The following is a 24,729-nucleotide window of genomic DNA, read 5'->3' as shown; positions in this document are numbered from 1 at the left end:
GGGGGGGGGGGGGGGGGGGGGGGGGGGAAGAGGAGAGAAGAGAGAAGTAGAGGTCTGGCGCCCCCTGGTGGAGGCGAGTCTTCATTTTCTGACCTGCCCACAGCTTAGTCTGCAACAAGCCTTTGCAGCAGCAGCGGCACCGTGTGCTCGGAGAAGGGGGCCTGACAACTCAGGGCATTATGGACAGGACAGGACCCCAATTAGTCCTAGATCGCTCCCCTAGCATCTGGCCTCTGCACCACAAGTCTCATCACCCCCCCCCCACCCCCACCCTCCCCATGGAGAGAGGGCTCAGGGTAGGTGCAGCTTTTGCCCTTATGGCAGGAGGCTGGTGGGTCCCCACCTTGGCATCCACAGTGAGGACACTGTGCCCCCCAGGTCAGTTATGTTGTCAAGATCCCTTTGTTTGCAAATCTTGAGTACGGAGATACGGTCACTCCAGGTTTGGGGGGGGGGGGGTGAGAAAGAGAGGGTGTGCAGGTTTGCCAGGGCACTTCTCCCCGAGCCGCCAGCACTGCCCCTTCTGACCCAAGTGACAACCCCCATCCCGGCACAGGATGCAGACGGACTTCAGGTGACACCCGCCTACCACCTTCCTCTGCGGAGTCTGCTGCCAAGCGCCTCCCCCGCTGGGAGGGCCGTGGGCTCACCTTGCTGGCGCGGAGGAGTCCTATCAGCTCTGCATGGACAGTGTCTTGGTTCTTCTCCAGGAACCCGCCGCACTGATACTCCACCTGTGGGTAACCAGGGCATGCAGGAGGCCTCATCAGCTCCAGGCTATGACAGCCTCGGGGGCTCCTGGGACAATTCAGAGCCCAGAGGTCTCCAGAGCAGAGGTACTGGGGGTGGGGAAATCAGAGTTAAGGGGAGCCGAGTGCCTAAAACTCTTGGGCCATTGAGAAGCCCCAGCCCATGTTTGTACCAGTGCAGTCCTACAGGGAACGGCTCCAGGTGGATGGGAGTTCGCCTGCAGGTTACACAGGAGGGGTGGTGAAAAATTGTGCCTAATGTAGAAAGATCAGGAGTCCTTGTGGCACCTTAGAGACTAATAAATTTATTAGAGCATAAGCTTTCATGGGCTACAGCCCACTTCTTCGGATGCATATAGAGTGGAACATATATTGAGGAGATATATATACACACATACAGAGAGCATGAACAGGTGGGAGTTGTCTTACCAACTCTGAGAGGCCAATTAAGTAAGAGAAAAAAAACTTTTGAAGTGATCATCAAGCTAGCCCAGTACAGACAGTTTGATAAGAAGTGTGAGGATACTTACAAGGGGAGATAGATTCAATGTTTGTAATGGCTCAGCCATTCCCAGACCCTATTCAATCCTGAGTTGACTGTGTCTAGTTTGCATATCAATTCCAGCTCAGCAGTCTCTCGGAGTCTGTTTTTGAAGTTTTTCTGTTGTAAGATAGCCACCCGCAGGTCTGTCATTGAATGGCCAGACAGGTTAAAGTGTTCTCCCACTGGTTTTTGAGTATTATGCTTCCTGATGTCAGATTTGAGTCCATTAATTCTTTTGCGTAGAGACTGTCCGGTTTGGCCAATGTACATGGCAGAGGGGCATTGCTGGCACACGATGGCATATATCACATTGGTAGATGTGCAGGTGAACGAGCCCCTGATGGTATGGCTGATGTGATTAGGTCCTATGATGATGTCACTTGAATAGATATGTGGACAGAGTTGGCATCAGGCTTTGTTACAAGGATAGGTTCCTGGGTCAGTGTTTTTGTTCAGTGATGTGTGGTTGCTGGTGAGTATTTGCTTTAGGTTGAGGGGTTGTCTGTAAGCAAGGACAGGTCTGTCTCCCAAAATCTGTGAGAGTAAAGGATCATCTTTCAGGATAGGTTGTAGATCTCCGATGATGCGCTGGAGAGGTTTAGTTGGGGGCTGAAGGTGACAGCTAGTGGTGTTCTGTTATTTTCTTTGGTGGGCATGTCTTGTAGGAGGTGACTTCTGGGTACTCGTCTGGCTCGGTCAATCTGTTTTTTCACTTCAGCAGGTGGGTATTGTAGTTTTAAGAATGCTTGATAGAGATCTTGTAGGTGCTTGTCTCTATCTGAGGGATTGGAGCAAATGCGGTTATATCTTAGAACTTGGCTGTAGACAATGGATCGTGTGGTGTGTCCTGGATGGAAGCTGGAGGCATGTAGGTAAGTGTAGCGGTCAGTAGGTTTCCGGTATAGGGTGGTATTTATATGACCATCGCTTATTAGCACAGTAGTGTCCAGGAAATGGACCGCTTGTGTGGATTGATCTAGGCTGAGGTTGATGGTGGGATGGAAATTATTGAAATCATGGTGGAATTCCTCAAGGGCTTCTTTTCCATGGGTCCAGATGATGAAGATGTCAATGTAGCGCAAGTAGAGTAGGGGCATTAGGGGACGAGAGCTAAGGAAGCGTTGTTCTAAGTCAGCCATAAAAATGTTGGCATACTGTGGGGCCATGCGGGTACCCATAGCAGTGCCGCTGACTTGAAGGTATGTGGCTCCTTGTGGCATGTAGCAGTTTTGATAGTTTAGTGTCCTTTTTCCTTTGTAGAGAGGCAAAGTTTGTCTTGTAAATGGCTTGTCTAGTTTTTGTAAAGTCTATCCATGAGGAAGTTTGTGTGGAAGGTTGGTTTTTTATGAGAGTATCCAGTTTTGAGAGCTCATTCTTAATCTTTCCCTGTTTGCTGTATAGGATGCTGATCAGGTGGTTTCGCAGTTTCTTTGAGAGTGTGACACAGTCTCTCAGCATAGTCTGTGTGATATGTAGATTGTAATGGATTTTTTACCTTTAGTCCTTTTGGTATGATGTCCATCTGCTTGCATTTGGAAAGGAAGATGGATGTCTGTCTGTATCTGTATGAGTTTTTTCATGAAGTTGATGAACTATCTAAACTGCTACATGCCACACGGAGCCACAACAGTAGTTCCCTTAAGCCACCCAGCAATATTGTTAATCTTTCCAGCTATGCTCTTAGCCCAGCAGAAGAGTCTGTCCTATCTTGGGGCCTCTCCTTTTGTCCCTCCAGACCCACGAACATGATACAGTTCTGCGGTGACCTAGAATCCTACTTTCGACGTCTCCGACTCAAAGAATATTTCCAACATACCTCTGAACAGCATACTAATCCACAGAATCCCCCCTACCAGCACTACAAAAAGGATTCTGCATGGACTCCTCCGGACGGTCGAAACAGACTGGATTTCTACATAGATTGCTTCTATCAACGTGTAAAGGCTGAAATTGTGGAAAAGCAACATCACTTGCCCCATAACCTCAGCCATGCTGAACACAATGCCATCTACAGCCTCAGAAACAACCCTGACATCATAATCAAAAAGGCTGACAAAGGAGGTGCTGTCGTCATCATGAATAAATTGGAATATGACCAAGAGGCTGCTAGACAGCTCTCTAACACCACGTTCTACAGGCCATTATCCTCTGATCCCACTGAGGATTACCTAAAGAAACTACACCATCTGCTAAAAAAACTCCCTGACAAAGCACAGGAACAAATCTGTACAGACACATGCCTAGAACCCCGACCAGGGGTATTCTATTTGCTACCCAAGATCCATAAACCTGGAAATCCTGGACACCCCATCATCTCAGGCATTGGCACCCTAACATCAGGCTTGTCTGGTTATGTGGACTCTCTCCTCAGACCCTACGCTACCAGCACTCCCAGCTATCTTCGAGACACCACTGACTTCCTGAGGAAGCTACGATCCATTGGTGAAACTTCCAGAAAACACCATCCTGGCCACTATGGACGTAGAAGCCCCCTACACCAATATTCCACACAAAGATGGACTACAAGCTATCAGGAACAGTATCCCCGATAATGTCACAGCTAACCTGGTGGCTGAACTTTGTGACTTTGTCCTCATCCACAACTATTTCACATTTGGGGACAATATATACCTTCAAGTCAGCGGCACTGCTATGGGTACCCGCATGGCCCCACAGTATGCCAACATTTTTATGGCTGACTTAGAACAATGTTTCCTTAGCTCTCATCCCCTAACAGCTGGTTCTGGCCAGTGGGAGGACAATGGGCTGTAGAGAGGACCCCGGTGACCGCACCAGCCGGTTCCAGCCAGAGGACAGAAGAGAGGAGAGGAGGCCCAGGCGACCCTGTTTACGTGGAGAGAAAAACAATGGACAGAGGCGGGGCTTGGGGCCGGTGATCTCAGATGCCCAGCTGGGAAGCAGGGGGGCTCTGGGCTGGAGAGAGGGGGCAGGCAGAGCCCACTGGAATGCAGGGGGGACTGGGATGTGCTGGGCTGAGGGAGGCCAGGCCTGAGGACCTGAGAGTTTCCTGTGCTGTGTTCAGTCGCTCAATAAACCCTCCTGTTTTATGCTGTCTGAGAGTCACTCCGGGCTAGAGAACAGGGTCGCATCATCCCCTTCGGGGGGGGGGGGGGAGTGGAGAGCGAGGGGACTCCCTGAGGGGGCCCACGGCAAGAGACAGATGTGCTAAGGCTCCGAGAGGTGCAGCTCCAGGAAGTGGTGGGGCCTGACCCCCACGAAGGGCTGTCTCACTGAGAGGGGCACCCCCCATGGACTGCACGGGGCCAAGAGTGGGCACGATCTGTGAGTCCGTGACACCAGGCCACAGACATGGAACCATAGAAGTGTCAGGCTGGAAGGGGTCTCAGGAGAGGTCTAGTCCAGCCCCTGCCCACAGAGCCCCCTCTGAAGGGACTAGAGCCGAATGCCCAGCACAGACTGCTGAGTCCCAACAGCCCCTGGGCGTCCGAGGCTCAAAGCTCACCAGCCTGCCCCGGATGCTCTAGCAAACCCAGAGGGGCTGGAAGCTCCCGCAGATCAGCAGCTGGTGCTGTGGGTGATTCCAGTGGGTGCCAGCTAGGGTGGGGGTGTCGCATGGCATTTAGGCAGTGCCACTTGCAGCCACACCCAACACAGGTGTAGAGACCGTCTAGACACTGGATTCTCTAGGCCAGGCCTAGTTGTTCACCAGCAGTTCCCCTCTGCAGAAATGCTGGGCCTTATATCTGGTTTCTTCTCCCAGCAGGCCTTGCTCCAAGCCTACAAGTCACCTGATTTCTAGGAATTACAAGTCCCAGGATGCACAGTGCAGACCAGGGAGCCTGTTTTAAGGGGCCAGTACACTGCTAGAGCTGTGTATTTAGGGCTGAGGGAGGCACACGACCCCTCCAGCGTATCCCAGCCAGAGTTCAGACTCCAGTCACAGGCTGGCTCTAACAGAGCTGGCTTTGTTTTCAGTCCCATCACCACGTGAGGAGCCCACTCAGCCCTGGAGCGAGTGGCAGGAGGGGCCAGCTGCAGACCCACTGGGCCCCGGCACACAGGGAGGCGGCTTTCCCCTGCAGCCAGCCTCCCGGGCACCCTGCCCCAGTGGAGCGCGGACAGGAGTGGGCCGGCACTGCCGTGACATTCAGCTGCAACGCTCATGCTGCCACGGTCCTGGGTTTGCTGGGTTCCCTCCTGCTTTGGGAGTGTCCCGCTTCTCCCAACCGGCACCACAAGGAGTGCAGTGTGGTTATATGACAGCATTAGTTTGGGAGAGAAAACTTCAGTGTTCAGATTTCTTCAAGACAGACTTGCCAGCCAGCTCCATCCTCACCCCAGCTCAGACAGACCCTGACCTTGGGCAAGTGTCGTAGCCTCTCCTGCACTCCAGTGCCCTGGGACCTTCCCTCCACCCCCCGGGCCCTCTTACCTTGCCCGCGAAATGGTGGACAATGAAGGCATCTGTGGACATCTTGGGCTTCTGGAAGTGGGGGCTGTGGTGAAGGTGCCTGTCGTATAGCTTCTGAGCCCAGCTGGCGTCGCTGCCCTTGGGCATCTGGAGACAGAGAAGGCGAGTCAGACAGCAGGAGGCCTGGGGAACAGGACGCCTCCATCGCCCCCACGTAGAGCAGCCATCTGCAGCTGGGTATTTAGATTACTTGATTCCAAGGCCAGATGGGACCATTGCAATCTGGGCTGTCCTCCTGTACGAGACAGGCCAGAGAGCTACCCCCAAAGTCATTCCTAGAGCCCATCCCAGAAACGCCATCCATCTTCATTCAATCATCACCACCACCACCACCAGAGAATCCACCGCGAGAAAGGGAATACGTTTTTTTTGACAGCCAGACTAACCACTGGAACAATTTACCAAGGCTCGTGGTGGATTCTCCATCACTGATGTTGGCAAATTGTTCCAACGATTACTCTGGCTATCAAAAATGTATGCCTGTCTCCACTCTGAAAGGGCACTTTGTCTTGCTTCAATTTCCAGCCATTGGATTATGTTCGACCTTTCCCTGCTGGAATGCAGAGCCCGTTAGGAACTATTTGTTCCCCACACAGATTCAGACAGCAGTCAAGTCACCCCTGAACTTTCTCTTGGTTAAACTAACTCAACTGAGATCCTTGTAGCTGTCGCCATCAGGCAGATTTTCCTTTGATCAGTCTCCTGGCTCTTCTCCGAACTCCCTCCAGTCTAGAAGCTCTCCCCAGCTAACTGCCTGCCAGGAGAGGGACCAGCTGGGAGCAGGACATGGCCAGTTATGCTGGATACTCCCCACCATTTGCAATGCCCTTGTGAAAGCCAGGCAGGCAGCCAACTCCTACACCTCCTAGCCTCCCTCTCTACCCATGTGCTTCTGCCGGTATTTCTGATGCAGCACAAGCCAGCCGAGCTCCTTTGGTCCCATGCCCAGTGGAGCGCTGCCCCAAGACCAGGAGTGCCTCTTGGAGGCACTTAGTTTTTTTGCAGCCGGACGGTTGGCTGGAAGTTGACACGGTTTGTGGATTGGTCAAGGTGCCATGTGCAGAGCTGTGAGGAGCAGGTACTGCATGAACTGCCTTTCCCCATCTCGCCGCATGTCAAGCCAAGGGCCAGCCCAAGGTCTGCCAGGCCACCAAGTAGCACCACACCCAGTGGGGCAGGCAGCGGGCACCTGTACACAGGATGGGCCTGAGATCCAATCCCACGGCAACAGTTTTCTGCCATCATCAGCCTGGGCTGCATTTGAACGGGCAATGTAGTGTCAAGGCTCCTCAATGCCCCCGCCCTGGCCAAGCTTCCACACGCTTCACAAGATTGGAGGGGGAGAGCAAGGCACCAAGATTGGGAAGCTGTCGGCTGTTCCCCACAGGGTGTTCATTTGAGGACAGGTTGGTTCAGGCCTAGGACCAGAGACTGTCCCGTTACCCAGGCTGGAAGGAGTGTGCGGGACCCTCCCACCCCCCAAAGCCGGCATCGGCCCCAGATGCGCTGCTGGCCCCCCGGCGAGGCAGGACGGACGCTCACCTTGCACTCCTCATTCAGGAGGTCCAGAATGCCCAGCTTGGCCTCGATGAGGTCGATGCAAGGCTGGTTGTCGTAGAAGTCGATGAAGGTCCAGGGGATCTCCTCCTTCATGTATTCCTCCTGCTCCAGCTTAAAGACGTGCTACAGGGGAGGGATGGGAATGGGATCAGAGCTCTCGCCCCTCCTGCCCCCGCACAGGACTGGTGGGGGGGGCATGGGGGAGAGGATAGCCAGAGTTCAGTCTAGATTTCAGTGGGCCCGCACTGTTGCCTGACTGTGCCATGCCAGCGGGCCAGCCCTTCTGCCTGGGAAGATGCTCGGTCGGCGCCCCCGCCTGGAGATGCGGACTACAAGGGCACTTCTGGCCATGCTGCCCAGACTGTAAGTGACCACGAGCTGCAGGGAGGGGACAATCGGGCCCTAGGCTGACTACAGCGGCTCTACACGGCCCTGCCAGGCCAGGACTGGGATTTGGGGAACTGCCGTAAGAGCCACTCAGGTGTTGTCTCACCACAACAGCACTCTGTGTGGGGGTGGGTCCCTACCTTCCTAGCGGGACCCTGCCCCATTTTCTCTGGACAGAGCCCTCCCCTGCAGAGTGAGGGCTGAGCAGAGACCCCTGAATGGAATCCCCTGAACATCCCTGCCACAATGTGCCCAATTCCCCTGGGCTCCTTTGACATTTCCAGTCTTCTGGGCTAACCAGCACACAGCCCAAAGACTGACCCCCAGAGACCAGATGAGCAAACACCCCAGCTGCCCGAGCCGCAGCGGTAGTGACATCTGCTGAACCCCCAGCCCTGGGGCGAACGTGGCAATTCACCCCCACGAATGGGATTTTGTGGGCAGGTGGGAGCCTGTGAAAGGATGTGGAACCTCGGCTCCCATCTGCCCCCCAAGCAAGCAGGGGCCTGGTGAGCCAAGGGCACGTCGGACGGGGACAAGGTCGGAGTTCACTTTTTGGCAGCACGCTATTTAGTGGCTTGGCAACTCTTAGCAGTGCTGTATCGTTAGCTGAACCAGCCGGGGACAGAGCCTGTTTCGCAGGAAGTTCCCCTGATTTTCAAACTCTGTTCAGAAGTGGAATGAAGATTTTAAAAAGTTTTCAACAAAATGAAATGCTAAAAAAGGGGATTTGGATTTTATCAAGGTGTTCCAATTTTGACTATTCGCTTTTTTTAATTATTAAAGTTTTTGTATAAACGGAGTTTTGTTGCAAGAAAAAACGAGCCTGTTCCTAAAACGTCCAATGGGGACACTGACCGAAATGGTGTCAAAACTGACCGTTTAGGTAAAAAGCATTTTTGGAGGGGGGCGGGGGGAAGGGGGAAAGAGAGCATTTTTGTAGGAAAATTGAGACCAAAGAGGTTTCCCAGCCAGCTCCAGACATTGGGGTTGGGGGGGGGGGAAGGGGAACAACTCTGGCCCCATCGTCGGACTGTTCTCTGCTGAATGCTTTAACAGCTGCCGTTGGGCTAGTCCCAGTGACCAGAGCCCGGTTACAGACACGGCTTAACTGGCCTCAGCACTACGGCGCCAGGCCTGGAATTCAATACGCAGGTGTCACTCGGTTGAGCTAGCAAGAAACTGTCAGCTCTTAAGAGCCATTTAGGGGCCTTTCAAGGCTTCCCCAGCCAGCCCCCCAGGGCCTGGAGGTGAAGGGGGGTGTTGGCAATTACTACCTGCTGCTCTTCTGAGAGCAACCGGAGGGCACCAGGCTTGGAACAAGAGAGGGGAGAACAGATGTTCAGGTACCCAGTGACATCCCCGGGTAATTCAGTTAGTTTGTTTTACCGTTGCACCCAGGAGCCCCAGTCGTGAACCTGGGCCCCGCTGCGCTAGGTGCTGTACACACAGCCTGCCAGCTCCAGACTCCCCACAAGGGTACGGGAGCCCAGCAGGAAAGGGGGCTGCTGGCGACAGCTGGGAGGGCAGCACTGACCAGGTTGAAGTGCTGCTGCAGCTTCTCGTTGGCGTAGTTGATGCAGAACTGCTCGAAGCTGTTGACTGTGAACGTCTCGAACCTGAAGGAGAGACAGGGCTGGGGGTGACTAGGAGGAAGGCGAGGGGGGTGACAGGGCCTCTCCAAGGGTTTGTACTTTTCAACAAGGAGAATTATCAGAGAATCAGACTATCAGGGTTGGAAGGGACCTCAGGAGGTATCTAGTCCAACCCCCTGCTCAAAGCTCAGACAGGTTTTTACCCCAGTTCCCTAAACGGCCCCCTCAAGGATTGAACTCACAGCCCTGGGTTTAGCAGGCCAGTGCTCAAACCACTAAGCTATCCCTCCTCCCCCAAATTAGTGGGGGAAACAAGTCCAGCTGGGTTCAGTGCTGGAGCAGAGAAGATCCCTGGGCCTAACACTCCTCTCCAGCCCATAAGCTTCAGCAAGGCCCCAAGTTGCCCTGAACCCTCGGGTCTTCCAAAGAGGGGGGCGTACGACAGCCCCTAGGCAGGAGCCCAGCAGGGATGGCCAGGGAGCACTCCCCAAGTGCACCAGCAAGAGCAGGAGATGGGGAGGGGGAAAAAGGACACTGCTACGGCCCACAGCTGGCCAAGCCCAACAAACACAGACAACCAGAGCCGTGCTCTAGCTTGGCCCAGCCACACACCCTTGTCTTGGCCACACGGAGCTGGATTTCCCAGACAGTCTGCCAGGTAGGCACCTGCGCCCCACCATGGGGAAGAAAAGAACAGAGGGGACCAGGAGAGCTAGGACCTGCCATCTCAGAAGACCCTGGAGGAGATTGTCCAGGGAACTGGTCAGGTGTGTTGAGAAAGGATCACCCAGGTGGTCCATGCTCTGAGGCCACATCACCTGACTAACGCGGGGCACCTGCCACCTGGCAGGTTCGCTAGTACGGAGAGGTTTCGCCAGGAAGGACCCCCCATGTAGAGTCACTCCCCTGAGCAGGCACAGACCCCTCCTTCACATGGGGGTGAGCCGAGGCTGGTCCAGCGTCCCTGGGGGGCCTCAAGCGAGGAAGGCTTGACTCCACGCAGGCCCAGTCCTTACCCGTAGATGTCCAGGATGCCGATGGAGGCCTGCTGTCTGCAGGACGCCCGCAGGGCCTTGTTGATCCTGCTCACGATCCACTTGAAGAGCTGCCCGTAGATGTGCTTGGCCAGGGCATCGCGGGAGTTCAGGGCCTGCTGCCTGGACATGGGCTTCACGTAGGTCTCGCTGGCCGTGACCAGCTTGCGGTAGCAGAGCCAGCGCGACACCTGGGACGTCTCCACACCCAGCAGTGTGCAGAACAGGCCCAGGGCTTCGTCGTCTGGCTGCATGGAGACAGAACCCTCGCATCAGCGGTGTTGCTGTGAGGAAGGGAGCGCTCCCCAGGACCTCCAGCTAGTACTGGGAGAACCTCCGGGGGCTCGGCAGAGCACCCCATTTGGAGCCAACAGCCCCAGGCCTACACACCTGCTCCTCAGCAGCCAGGCCTCTCCCCTCTAGCTTGGCTGAGGCAAGGGCCACCCTCATCAGTCAGCAGTCCAGCACGCCGCTACCCACAGGGCTGCTGGAGAGGGGACACCCACCGAGGGCTGCAGGGAGCCAGCTCCCCCTTACCTCAGTGAAGCAGCTCTCCCCGTGCCGGTCCTTCGCTCGGAGCCGGATGTTGCCCAGGTGCAGGATAGAGGCCAGGATGCTGAACAGTTCCAGCTGACTTGACTCATGAACCCCTGCAGAGCACACAGCACATGGTACCGCACCAGGCCAGGAACTGGGCAGCCCCATGGAGGGGGCCACTAGCCGCTCTCCCCAGGACAGCTTCAGCTCAGACAAGGAGCAAGTTCCAGCCGCTCCCGTCAGCTGTGAGGTGGGGGCAGGTTGGGTGCAAGGAGCACAGGGCTCTGCACATCTCTACAAATCTAACTGGGCAGCTGCTCCTACACAGCTGTTCCTAGTGCCCCGTGGGACATGCGCCCTCCCATGCCATAGTCACCCCAGCCTGCCATCACTGCTGCTTGCCCATAACATGCTCTGGGGCAGGTTACCGGGGCTAGGAAATGGGGGTGGAGTTCGGAGGAAGACTAGGGGCTGGGCTACACTACACAGTTAGGTGGACATAAGGTAACTTATGTCCACCTAATTATGTCAGCAGCGACAGCCTTCCTCCCGCCAGCGTCAGTGCCCTACTACCCCGACAGAACAACTCCGCCTCCAGGCATAAGGCTTGTGTCGGTGTAGTATCTGTGTAGACACTGCGTCCCTGACATCGGCTTTCGGCTGTCTTGTAAAGGTCACGGCCCCTGCCCAGCTGTCCCCTCTCCCCTGGAGGGCTGGGTAAGGAGCCCCAGCAGCCCTCACCCCTGCCGGGAGCCAGTTTTACAGCGACTGTGACAAGGCTTCCCCCGCCCCCGAGAAGCCCCAGGCGGATTTCCCTCTAGCTCCCAGCAGGGAACGGGGGGGGGGGGGCAGCCTGCCAGGGCTCAGAACCATGGATGGGTCATCCCTTAACCATCCACTAGGGGGTCCCTTGCACCTTCCTCAAACATCAGGCTGGCTGGGCCTGACCGGATGTGATATGGGGACTCCCATGCTCTTCGCAGGGACGATGCAAAGCCGGTGGGGACTGTAGCTCTGCATTCAAGCCAGCTGTAATCCCGACCCCCGCTGAGCGGCAAAGCCCATCTCCCCACTCCCAGCCAGAGGGGGTACCAGACCAGCTACCCAATAGCGAGAAGGCGTTTCGTGTGCTCTCCAGGTCAGCAGCATCGTCAGTTGCCTCAAGGTGCGTGCACTGCCCCTGGTTGGTGTAATGGAAGGATTCGGCCCCACCTGCAGGGTTAGAGATGGACCATACAGACACCAGCTCCCAGTTAGGTCCCGTCCACTGGGACCAAGATCAGCAGAACAGCTGCCTGCAAGCCACCCTGGTAACCTCACCTACCCTCTAGGTTCTCCCATCCATCTCTACAGCCCTGGTTTGAGATGTCCTGTATAGAGCCCACCCCAGCCTTGCAGCTTCCCAACTCTGCACCACCCAGACAGCCGCTGCCTGGGGACAGTTGGCTGGACTCTTGCCGGCACGCTGGCTGCCCGGGGAAGCACCGATTCTCTGCCAGTGGCGCTTACCGAGGCCCAAGCCTTGGAACTCCGGCAGCGCGGCCGACGCGCACAGCTGGTAGAAGATGTGGTAGTTCCTCTCGGTTTTCGCCTGCAGAGACAAGCAGAACAGCTGGTTTGGTCCAGATTTTCCTAGATCCCTCCACCTCTTGCTACCTCATCCCTCTGGCTAAAGGAACGCACAGGCCACACCAGTTACCACTAGCCCCTCCTCCACAGTAACAAACCCCACGCTTATTCACATAAGAGAATAAGGGCCTACTATAGCTACCAGCTAAGGGAGTCTCTCCCTGAGCTCAAGAGGAAGAACCTCCTGCTTTTGGAATTGAAGGGTCTGATTTCAGACTCCCTCCCACCCAAGCAGAAGTTGGGGAAGAGCACTGCAGCCTGGCTACATATGCACATCTTTCAGGTCTGCCTGGATCTTGGGGCATCTCAGCCATCTGCCCCCTGCTCCAGCCAGGAGGGGGGAGGCATAGACGGCAACAGGGAAGCATTTCTCCAGCTTCCCCCCAGTGGAATTTCTGGTCACTGTTTCTGGAATAGGCATTTTAATTAGTTTTTTAGCAATATGGTGGATTTCCCCTTTTAAAAATGGAAAGCGGCATTTTAAAGAGGCTCATTCGCAAAGTGAAAAGTTCAGTAGAAAAAGGGCACTTTTCCCCCAGACAAAAATTTTTCCTGCTTGAAAAAGTCAGCCAGCCCTCCTGATAAAGACCTCCAGGTCTTGCTTTTACCGACTTGCTCACTGGAAGGCGGTTAAGGTAGCAGTCTTGACCCAAGATGGGAGCCTTCTAGCTTAGACACCTGCCTCGTTCGGCCAGTGGAGCTCCTTAGTGTCAGCGAAGGGTCTGTGGAACTTCCTTCCCCATGATTGTCTGACGGAGCCTGGATTTGAACCTTCAGTAAGCCAGCCAGGCTCAGCCACTCATGCGGGCTTTGCCACCAGCGGGAAGTTTGCTGAGGAGGGCATTCGTTGGTGTGTTTAACTCACTCACACAAGCTCTGGATGAACTGGTTGTGAAAACCACTCACATCCAGGGTCTTTTGGTTGGCAGGCTTTGATTGATGGGGTCTTAAACTTCAGTAAATTCTCATGGAAAAGTTATTTCAACCTTCCCTTGTTCCAGCTTTACCACAGGAAACAAATCAGTGATCCTGGGGGGCTGTTTGGGGGGTGGAAGGGGAGAGAACCAATTTTCTTTTCACAAGCATTAAAGCATCACAATGAAAAACTAAAAGACTCTCCATGTCCTTTGTTGTGTTGTGTGCAGGGGCGAGAGAGAGGGGGAGGAAATCGCAAGGTCTTCTGTTTCCTGTTGTCAAAAAGGCCCTTTTAACTCTCACGTTTTTGTTCAGGAAGTTTCCTGAAGCTCTCGTCAAGCTGTGGCTGCGCAGATCAGGCATGTCAGGGGTGGGCGGGGGGGAGGAGCGGGAGGATATTGAGACGATAGAGTAAGACTCCCATGGAGCCTTGCATCTCAGTCAGCAACAGGGGTCCCAGCTCAATCTTATATGAGCGAGCAAGGGCCCTGGGGCCGGAGGGGGAAGAGTCCAATAGTCAGAGCACATCATGCGGCTTCACCACCACCTGCCAGCCATGCACCCCCTCCTGCCCTGGGCAGGGCATGGTGCCCCGACCCCAGCTGCACGCTGGGAGCACTGCCCACCGCACACCGCTAAGGACTTCGGGTAGTATTTGGAGCTTGCATTGAAGGAACTCCCCAATATCAGCATAGGGACAGCCCTGGTCCCCCCTGCTAGCTAGTGGGCGCCAAGGGGAGATTTACTTCACCCCCAACTCAGAGGGCCTTGAGGGGGGAGTACACACACACACACACACACACACCCCTCCCTCTCAGGCCCTTCCCAGAGTCCATTTCCTCAGCATGCGGAGAGCCAGAGCCTGGCCGAGGCTGCAGACCCAGCCCAGGCAACAGGAGAGTCCAGCGAGCGAGAGGAGGCGCCAGCCACCCCCACGCCGTCTCTAAAGGGGCTTTGCTTACCCGGACCCAGTTGCCTGCTCAGCGACACCCTGGGCCGCAGTGCCCTACCCAGCTGGCGTTCTACACCCCCTGCCCCGAACAGGGCCCACCTGGAAGGTGAGGCGGGATTTCTCCAGCAGGTAGGTTTTCATGGTGGCCCCGACAATGCGATACTCATGGCTGAAGCAGATTTCCACATATTTCCCAAAGCGGCTGCTGTTGTCATTCCTGGTGGTCTTGGCATTTCCAAAAGCCTGATGGGGAAGGGAAATGGTGCTTAGCCCTTACACGGAGATCTAGGGTGAAAAGCGCCGAGTGCCTAGCCAAGAGCATCTTTGCACCCATTTTACAGGTGGGGAAACTAAGGCAGGCGGGTGTGAGACTCCCCTGGGGTCACCCAGCAGAGCTGGGAACACAGCTTAAGTCTCCCGAGTTTTAGTCCAGTGCCCTGTCCACTAGGTCACATTGCCGACTGGGTCTATGCACCATTCCCTTCCCTTCTGCACACCCCGCTGCCTCCACCCATGCTGGGCACACCTGGGACCATGCACAGGTGGCAGGTACAGGGCTGATCCGTCTGCAAGCCCTGAGCGCTCTCCCTTCCTAGTGGTGTTCGCAGTGAGAAGGCTGGCGTGGGGCATGCCTTAGGCTGCGCTCCCCAGACAGTGGGTCCTGACCCTCCCGTGGTCATGGGAAGGTTCTAGATGGGTCACAGACCCAGTGCAGGGGGGGCGGGGGAGGGGTGTCACAGTGGCAGCTCCTGTCCCACTGACCTGGACCCAGCTCCCTGCTCCTGGCAGACCGGATCACAGCATCACTCTTACAGCCCAGCCACCCAAGCTGTTATGACAAGGGGCAGCTGGGCCGAACCTGACGCAATACTGCAACCCTTACTGAGCCGGGCCCAGAGCTGCAGGACGGACTCACTCTCCAACACGTGCAATTGCAAAGAGAAAACACCATTGGTGGGTCGCCTTCAGGAACCGTGGTTCTAGGGCCTGGTGCCCTCAGGACAGGGCCAGTTCCAGGCACCAGCCCAGCAAGCAGGTGCTTGGGGCAGCCAAGGGGAAGGGGCGGCACGTCAGGCTGTTCCACGGCAGTTCGGCAGCGGGTCCCTCTCGGAGGGAAGCACCTGCTGCCGAACTCCCGCCGAAGAATTAAGCGGCGTGGTGGCGCTGCCGCTGGAGTGCCGCCGATCACGATTGCGATCGCGCCTCCCCCCCCCCCCGCTGCTTGGGGCGGCAAAAACCCTGTAGCCAGTCCTGCCTCGGGAGACCTCACTGCAGCAGCCTGGAGCCCAGGCAGCAAGAAATCCTGCTGAGAGTCGTGTAGAAATGGGGCATGAGTGCTGAGATGGGCTGAGCACTGAATGAGGCCCATGCTACCTGCTTTCCAAGCTCTGGCCCGAGACAACCAGCCTCCCTTGGAGGAGAGGGGCTGGGAACACAGAGGTGAACTGTGCCCGAGCAAGGTGTGTGTGTGTGGAGAGATGTGCGGGATCAAAAGAGTCTTTGGGATGCCGAACGGTCCCCAGACCACCTCGTCCAGCCCCACCAAGCATTGCCAAGTCACTGGATGTAGCCAGCCGGGCCTGTGGGTGGATCAGGGCAGCTGGCAGGGCTGTCCCACCGGCTCCCACGCTGCGGGCTCAGCAGGCTTCCGGGCAGAGACACACCGCCCCTTCCTGAGGGGCCTCGTTCCCACCCCCGATCAGCCTGCAGGGGAAGCTCCTCCATGCTCAGGCCCTGCTGATGGACCTTGGGCCAGAGGCCTCCCGAGGTCCCATGAGCGGCCAGCCGCACCACAGCTCTGTGCTCCACCTTCCCGATATCGGCGTAGGGACGGCCCTGCCTGCTAGCTACAGCAGGGGGAGCCGAGGGGATCGACAAGGGGAGATTTACTTCACCCAGACTCAGAAGGCCTTGAGGGGGGAGTTCTCCAAACCTTTCTATCCCCCAGCTGTGGGAGCTGTCCACTTCCCTCATCTTGGGGGGGGCATTTATCAGAGACCCAGCCATACAGCTGCAGGCACTTCCCAAGCCAGGGGGTGGGATACCACACCTCCCACACAGAGCAGAGAGGGGAGGGGAAGAACCCAGGCAGGCTGGGAACAGCAGCTCCCTTCCAGGATAAAAATAAACCGAGACACATTGCACCATAGGAGGGGAGCCGAGAGCTGCCTCCTCCAAGCACCATTTCCTCCCTCCCCGCGTGCAGAGCAGCCAGCCAGCCCGCCCACAGGCACAAGTTCAGGAGACGTGCCCCATCAGCAGGGAAAGGGAAGCAGGAAAGCGAGGCATGCCAGGCCGCTCTGCAGAGATCCCCTCCCTCAACCCCTTGAGGGGCAATACTGTGCCAAGGACAGCAGCACAGTGGTGTGTTTAGCGGGGGCAGGGAGGAGAATCTTGCTCCAGGTGAAACCTGGCCACCCTGCATCCACGGGGAGCTCAGCGCCTCTGCCCTCAGGGCAGCAACCGGCCCTCCAGCAGAATCCGCTGCCTCCCGAGGGCCTTCCTCCAGCCCAGGGCTTGTTTAGTCTGCAGAAGAGAAGAACGAGGGGGGATTTGATAGCTGCCTTCAACTACCTGAAGGGGGGGTTCCAAAGAGGATGGAGCTCGGCTGTTCTCAGTGGTGGCAGATGACAGAACAAGGAGCAATGGTCTCAAGTTGCAGTGGGGGAGGTCCAGGTTGGATATTAGGAAACACTATTTCACTAGGAGGATAGTGAGGTACTGGAATGGGTTCCCTAGGGAGGTGGTGGAATCTCCATCCTTAGAGGTTTTTAAGGCCCGGCTTGACAAAGCCCTGGCTGGGATGATTTAGTTGGGGTTGGTCCTGCTTTGAGCAGGGGGTTGGACTAGATACCTCCTGAGGTCCCTTCCAACCCTGATATTCTATGTTTCGTGCAGACAAGAAAGCCCATGAGTAGGAGGAGAGGGGCCCCTCTATAGCCCAGTCTCCCTCACCCGTGCAGCAGAGCACACCTACCCCCCAGGCATGGCTAGGAAGCTCTCTCAGCCATTTGGAGCCCACACAAATTCCTCCCCTTATCAGATGCAGATCTGAGCTACCATCCCTGCTTCTTCCCTCCCCTCCGGCACACCCACGAGAGACGAGCAGCGCCTACCTCCATGATGGGGCTCGAGGCCAGCACCTTCTCCTCCATGCTGGAGTCACCCAGGGATCCCCCGACCAGGGCAAAGTACCGCATGGCATATTTGGCCGACGCCGTCTTGCCAGCACCTGACTCGCCGCTGATGATCAGCGACTGGTTCTCGTCGTTCCTGCGGGAGGCAACGGGAGCCCATCGCTATGGGAGATGGGGGCTCAGCGAGGGCAGAGACTCAGCAGGAAGATGCCCTCTTTAGTCATGGCTGAACCGCCAGATGCTAAGGGAAAGTCGCATGTTTCTCCTGGCCTGGAGTTTGCTCTGAATGTCCCATGGAATCTCCCAGGTGTGGCTAGGCCAGGTGTTCCCTGAGGGTACCTGGGGACCATCCAGCCCTTCTCAGTTGAGTTCGGACAGGCAGCAAAGCGGCGTCAGGGTGGAGCGGGGGATGAAGGCTGACGTGGGCTGTTTAAGTACAGGCTCAGGCTGGGTCTGAACCTGGCTTAGCACACTGGGGCCCCGGGGAAGCCTGGGGCACCAGGGAAACTCAGCCAGTTTGACTCCCCCCACTCCCTGGTGGTTCTATGCACCCATCCAATGGGGAGGGAGGGACGGATTCTGGCTCCCCTGCTGGGCAGACTTAGCACTGCAATCCCATCTGGGGGCTGAGAAGGGGCCAACCCCCAGCATTTCCCTCCTCCCCCTAAGGAGAGGCATTGAGCAGGGGAGTTGTCAGACAGAGCCTTCCTCGCGGGGTCAGGTTTTCAGGGACCCTCAGCTGCGCTCCAGCAAACCAGTGCCACACATGGCAGGAGCCAGCCCCACCGCTCCTGCCACCACGCAAATGCAGATTCACCACGGAGTGGCTGGGAGCCAGCCCCAGGGAGCACTGGGTTTTATTTTAAAGACATGGCTCCTTCCTTCCCCCACCATGATGCCCCAAGAGGCTTTGTTCCCATCCCTCCCCAATAGCTGGGGAGAGCAAGTGTCTGCCCCACATACAGCCATTAGCAAGTGCCAGCCTCCCCCGGCCATTGCCCACAGCCAGGCAGAGCATGGCCTCGGCCCTGTCTGGGGGAAGCAAGCAGCGGGGCACGCACAGGCCCTGTTCACACATCTACCTCCTACAGGAGCTGCTGAGGAACCAGTCAGCTGTAATTAAGCTGCTGGGGTCCTTCTGATGCAGTTAATAGGCTGGGCTGGCAGGGGCCAGTCTAGGGAGTTTATTTGGTCTCATCTCAACATGGTTAGCCAACTGTTTGGTTGCTTCACCCCCAGTCCTCCGGGGCCCCATGCAGAGATGACCCCACGTGGACCTGGGCGTCAGGACGGTGACGTGTACTGAACCAACACTAAGGTTGTACCTTGGGCTCTCCCACATCAGCCACCAGCTCCATTGATCAGAGACACCCTGGAGAGGCTGCAGCTGCAGACGCTTGTCTTAGGGTGTCTACACAGGAGCGGGAGGCGAGGTTCCTGGCTCAGGCAGACATACCCACGCTAGCTCTGATGGACTTGGGTGCTAGAGATAGCAATGCAATGGCGCAAGTGGTGGGATGGGTTAGCCACCCCCCTACCCCCACATATCATCTCAGCTGAAGCTCTAGGTACATACATGGGGCAGCCACCGCTACCCTGCTCTATTTAGCAAGCTGGCTTGGTCAGAGCTAGCGTGGGTACATCTCCCCCAGCAGGAAGTGACGCCTACACTGGAGATGTACCTTGGAGGCAGACGCTCCCGCCCTTCCCTCTAGAACAGGGTCGCATGAACTAGCTCCAACCCCCCACAGCCTGAGTACCACGTACAGGCAGTCGCATTTGTGTCAGCACACGGGGACCCATCAGGTTACTGAGCCATCAGAGCTTGCCAAGAGCTTCCCTCAAACCACGTGTCACGTGCCCACCCCCACTGATCAGCACCAAGGGAAGAGACACAAGGCCAAGGAACCAGTTTGTTTTGCAGCAATTTCTTTAGACTTTCGCATCCACACGGAGGGTCAATTCTAGAGGATTAACAGAGCCACAGCCCCTGCTACAGACTGGCCCAAATAGAACGGGTCTCCCACGATTAAATTCTGGAGAGAATGTCTAGGGACCCCCACTGCTTCCATTCTATTAGGTTCTATGGGATTTCTCCCCAGGGCATTGCTCCGCTGCTCAGTCTTACCCCAGCTGAGCCACCCGCTGGGCCTTTTCGGAGGCTGGGATTTTCAGCAAGGCAGACACTTGGCTTCGACTGCCCTTCAGCTGCCGAGAACCCCGGCCATGCTCTATGCTGCTCAGACGGGCCACCACGTTCCTCCCATTGGCCAGGGTTGGGCACTGCTGGCCATGCCCCACAGCATCGCTCCATCCTGCCAAGTTCCAGACCCTTGGACTCTGTTTCGCCTCCCCGGCATCTTTCCAGCTGCTGAACACTTCTCCCCTGAGCCCAGTCTCACTTCATCTTCTGAGCTGCTCAGAGCAACTGAACAAGGAAACTGGGAGATTCCCTGCGCTTCCCCCTGGCCAGAATTCCTGACCTTGAACATTACTTGAGATCTGTAATGGGGTGGCACCACCTCTCGCAAGCGCCCCCTGGTGGAACATGTACATGCCTGCAGTTTTTCTCCACTCACAGTGCCCCCTGTTGGCCGCTGCGCTTGTCAGGAGGGTCTTTGGTGACTCAGCCCTCTGTCCATGGGTGGGCGAAACAAACCCACCCCTTCTGGGGTGCACAGTCCCAAGCATCTCTCCCTGGGCTCAGTCCGGCAGGGCCCATCACAGTACTGCTTGGTCCAGCCAGGTTGCAAGGCTCCTACGCTGGAGCTGAGCAGTGGCCCGAGGGCTTCTTCCCTGGGGACTCCTTGTCCTCGGTGACTCTAGGCTTCCTGCTGAGCCACCCCTCTTGGGCTCAGTTTGCGAAGTCAGCCCCTTCCCTGGGGTGCTGCAGTTCTAATTCCTTTCCTTAGGGCATAGCCACTTCCCCTGGTCCAACCCACTGCTCTGGGTCCCAAACCAGGGACCCTTTAAGCCCTGTGCTGCATCCCTTTACTAACTGCTGCTCCACATTTCCCGAGGTCACTTCCCCACAGCCCATCTTAGCGGAGTCCCAGCAGCCAGCCAGGATCGCCTTCCTCGCTCCCACTGTCCCTGCCAGCGTGGCCCCGGCAGTCAGGAGCTATTCTCAGGCTCCCCTTGTCCCTGTTTAGTGGGCTCATCTGTCCAGCCCCTGCAGCCAGCCAGGAGCACCTCATCCTCCCCCAGTCCCAGCCAGCAGACTGAACTCTCTGGCCCTGCAGTTCCTTTTATATGAGCCTGCTGGGCCTGGATTGGCTACATCCCACGTGGCCTCTCTAGGCAGCTTGGAGGACCCTCTCTACTGCCCTTTTCTGGGGCAGGGTGTGGCAGGACCTTGAGGCCTCCAGAAGGGGGCCGAATCCACCCCATCACAAGATCCCAAAACCCAACATAACTTAAGTCCTGTTTGTAGCTAATCAGCAACAATAGCCCATCCCTGGGGGACAGAGCTCGGAAGGACCTGGGGTCCAGAGAAGCGGGGGGTTCTTCTGCACCAATCACTCCAGCAGGACAAGGAGCCAGTGAGGGATGCACACGTCACAGCATGCCGGGTGCGGCCTGGCAGAGCTCTGCTCACCTGGACATCTGCTTGTACGCGTCCTCGGCCACGGCGAAGATGTGAGGGTCCATGTCACCCATGTTCTGGCCGCTGTAGGCATAGATAACCGGCTCCTCGTAGATGGGCAGCTGCTTGTAAGGGTTGATGGCGACGAGGATGATACCTGGGGCCAGGAGGGAGGACATTCAAACCCAGCCACGAGCAGAGGAGAGGGGCAGGAGATGCTGTGAGAGGGATCCCCCAGCAGCTCAAATGAAGTTTTGGGGGTGGGGCAAGAGAGGAAAGGGGCATTTGAGCCAGCACTGAAGTGAGCCATGGCAGTTATTTGATGTGCGTGGCCACCGCACTAACATGGCCATCACTAGGATACTGGTATGAGCCTCAATACCATCCCCCCAGCTGCCATTTTACAACAGGCAGGGCTAGGAGACAGAGACGACCAGAGCGGGAGGTTCATTTGTGGAGGGCCAGAAAGCAGTGACCACGTCTGGTCTCAGGTCACCTGGAAAGCCAGGCATGGAACCCGGGTGTCCGACTCCCTCTCCCCTCCTCCAGCCACTGGACCCTGCCCCCTGGGAGTGCTGCAGGTTACCGAGCTCAAGGACTCCCCCGCACAGAAGAGTCCCAGGAGAACCCGCTCTAGCCCAGTGACCAGGCGCTCACCGCAGTAGGTGTAGATGGTGTTGGTCTCCAGGAAGCGAGCCCGGAGCGTGTGCAGCACAGCTGGCTCATGGAGGTAGCTCAGCGCCACCAGGTCGTTCTCTCCCGACAGGTAGTCGGGGTTGCGCAGGAAGGGCAGCTGGGGGCACCGGAGGTCGAGGGGGTAGGTAGATTCCTGTCATGGGGAAGGAGGCCAACGGAGAACAGCTGAGCTTGCTGGAGCCAGCGCCTTCAATGTCAGAACAGGGTTAGTCACTGCTCTAGCCCAGGCTGGGTCACCCCCATCCAGCAGCAGCTGCTCTCCCCAGCCCAGACCGGCAGTCACCCCCAATCCCCTGCCACTTGTCCTCTAAGCCATGGCCACCACACCAGGCAGCACTGCGCAGGGCGCGTGGGAAGCCAACCCTTTGACCTGCGGAAGGGACTGAGGCTTCTCATGGGAGAGACGCCAGCTCACCTGCCAGGAAGAACTTCTCCCTCCCTCCAATGCAGCAGGTGAGGGCATTTGCCTGTTCCCAAAGCCATCTGCCAGGCCAGTCGGAGGCTGGAGGACGAGCAGGCTGGGCTGTTGCCCTGCGTACCAGCGTGCAGGAGGAATAGGTGGGAGGAAGCCCAAGTTAGCCATGACTAGGGCCCTACCAAATTCATGGCCAGGAAAAATGCATGATGGACCGTGAAATCGGGTCTTTTGTGCGCTTTCACCCAATACTCTGCATCTCACGGGGAGACTGGCGGTTCTCAAATAGGGGGTCCTGACCCAAAAGGGAGTTGCAGGGGCTCAAAAGGTTATTTTAGGGGGGTTGCAGTATTGCCACCCAGCTCCGAAGGCAGCACAGAGAGCAGCGGTTGTTTGCTGGGCGCCCCGCCAGCAGCAGTGCGGAAGTGAGAGTGACGATATCATACCATGCCACCCTTATGTCTGTGCTGCTGCCTTCAGAGCTGGGCAACTGGAGAGCGGCGGCTGCTGACTGAGGACCCAGCTCTGCAGGGAGCAGCACAGAAGTACGGGTGGCAATACCATACCAGGCCCTCCTTACTTCTGCGCTGCTGCTGGCGGCGGTGCTGCCTCCAGAGCAGGGCTCCCGGTCAGCAGCTGCCTCGCTCCAGCTGCCCAGCTCTGGAGGCAGTGACACCACCAACAGCGCAGATGTAAGGGTAGCAGTACCGCAACCCCCCTACAATAATTTTGCAACCCCCCCCCCCCACCACCACCACCAAAAAACCTTCCTTTTTGGGTCAGGACCCCGACAATTACAACATCCTGAAATTTCAGATTTAAATAGCTGAAATCATGAAATTTACTATTTTTAAAATCCTACAACCGTGAAATTGACCAAAACGGACCATGAATTTGGTAGGGCCCCAGCCATGAGCCATCAGCACCTGCTTCGGCCAGTTATGCTTTGAGGCACTTGCCAGAAGCCTCTGAGCAGCCTCCAAGCCATTGGCGGCGACCCCGTAGCAGTGAAGCCAGGCAGAGCCGTGGCTTGTCCTGGGCATGGCCAGGCCCTCCGGCCAGGCTTACGATTCTGTCAGGGAGGTCACAGAAGTGGTGACATTGAATCAAGTCAGTGACACGTTGGAAGTGGCGGGAAACATGCTTGATGAGGCCCCGCAAGCAGAGTGGGCTTTGCAACCTGGTGCATGGGGGGGGGGGGGGGGGGGCAATGGCACTGCCGTTTGGCCGGTCCATCCCTCCGCAGATGGAGATGGACGGGCGGACAGGCCAAATCTCAGTGGCACCGCAGTGCGAGCCCAGGCGCTAGGTTGCAATGCCCGGCGCCTGGCCCAGCCCCACAGGAAGCTGCTGCAGTGGGGTGATCTCCCCTCTCCAAACCCACCCTCAGCACCCCCACTACACTGATGTAGTGAGAACGCTGCCAGGCAGGGACCTTCCCCAACCCAATGCCCTGAAATTCACTGGCATGTTAGGCATCGCCAGCAAGGGGCGGGGGGCGAGAGAAGCACCTGCACTTGGTAGAGGGGAATGCCACTCGCTGGGGGAGGGCTGGAGGACGGATGCCAGTTCTGCAAGGAGACCAGGCACTCCCCATCCTGCCTGAAGCTGCCAGAGCACCTGCTCCCCCAGTCGCACCAGGCAGCTGGACACGGAGCTCCAGGCAGCCCCAGGAGAGCCGTCTGCTGCCAAGCTCTGCAGAAGCCATTCCCAACCCAAGGAAAGTGCATTTGCCAGAGGTTGGCCAGTGCCCAGAGCGACTGGGCCGACAACAGGACCCTCCATGGGGCAGAGCTCCACCCCCGACCACAGCAGCCCCTGCTGTGCCTATTTAACCAAACTAAGACCCTGTCAGTACCTGCTCATCGGCATTGCGCTTGCCTGCAGTATGGATCTGGGACTGCTCCCACCCCAGGGAGCTTACAGCAGCTTAGAACAGTGTCCCCCCCCCTCCCCCCTGCACTGGAGTTAGTGGGGGGCGGGGGGGGAGGTTGGGATGCCACCTACTAGACCCTGCAGGCCAGAAGGCTCCCTGCCTTACCGAGCCATCTTCCAGTCGGAGATGGAGGACGCTGTCTCCTTCCTCATAGCTCCTGGTTAGTTCTGCAGATTTCCAGACTTCCAGGCAGTCAGGGATCCACACCCGGGTGCCCTACAAGAAAAGCCGGGGGAAGCACAGAAATGAGACAAGCAGCCGCCATCAGACACAAGGGAAGAACGGGGCTTCTTCTGCTGAGCCCCTCCCCTGGCGGCTGTGCCAGGTGCAGACACCCCTCCCCCCGCCGCCCCCGGCTGAATGAGCGGCATGGGAGAATGAGTGGAGGGGGGACCCGAAGTATGTAGGTGCAACCTCTTCACCCAGCTACAGGAGGTCACTTGGGAGCCCAGCTGTGCTCTTCACTGGCCATCTCTAGGGTCTGAAGGTAGCACCGAGAATTTGGCAGGGCGGGGGATGGGATGGTGGCGGACACCTGAGTGGGAGAAGTGCTCACCTTGCAGGCTTAGGCTGGGACATTCAGCCTCTTCCATTGGCTTTGTCC

The 24,729-nt window shown here is 57.1% G+C and overlaps 1 protein-coding gene across 1 annotated transcript in view; it reads right to left on the bottom strand.

Moving 5' to 3' along the window:
* Positions 1 to 24,325, bottom strand: part of LOC117869006 (unconventional myosin-Vb-like) — a 51,111-nt gene extending 26,786 nt beyond the window's left edge. Inside the window, exons 1-13 of the mRNA XM_034755458.1 lie at positions 24,231 to 24,325; positions 21,736 to 21,907; positions 21,091 to 21,235; positions 17,472 to 17,628; positions 14,455 to 14,598; positions 12,369 to 12,450; positions 11,964 to 12,071; positions 10,860 to 10,972; positions 10,305 to 10,570; positions 9,231 to 9,312; positions 7,289 to 7,429; positions 5,708 to 5,833; positions 651 to 734 (exon numbers count right to left, since the gene is read on the bottom strand). Of these exons, the coding sequence (XP_034611349.1) occupies positions 651 to 734; positions 5,708 to 5,833; positions 7,289 to 7,429; positions 9,231 to 9,312; positions 10,305 to 10,570; positions 10,860 to 10,972; positions 11,964 to 12,071; positions 12,369 to 12,450; positions 14,455 to 14,598; positions 17,472 to 17,628; positions 21,091 to 21,152 (1,365 nt within the window). The 5' untranslated portion in view covers positions 21,153 to 21,235; positions 21,736 to 21,907; positions 24,231 to 24,325. The remainder of the gene's footprint in view (positions 1 to 650; positions 735 to 5,707; positions 5,834 to 7,288; positions 7,430 to 9,230; positions 9,313 to 10,304; positions 10,571 to 10,859; positions 10,973 to 11,963; positions 12,072 to 12,368; positions 12,451 to 14,454; positions 14,599 to 17,471; positions 17,629 to 21,090; positions 21,236 to 21,735; positions 21,908 to 24,230) is intronic.
* Positions 24,326 to 24,729: the final 404 nt, after the last annotated feature.

This window comes from Trachemys scripta, chromosome 22 (genome assembly GCF_013100865.1).
Source record: "Trachemys scripta elegans isolate TJP31775 chromosome 22, CAS_Tse_1.0, whole genome shotgun sequence".
NCBI classification, from domain to species: Eukaryota; Metazoa; Chordata; order Testudines; family Emydidae; genus Trachemys; species Trachemys scripta.
This window is presented reverse-complemented; position numbering and strand designations above follow the sequence as displayed.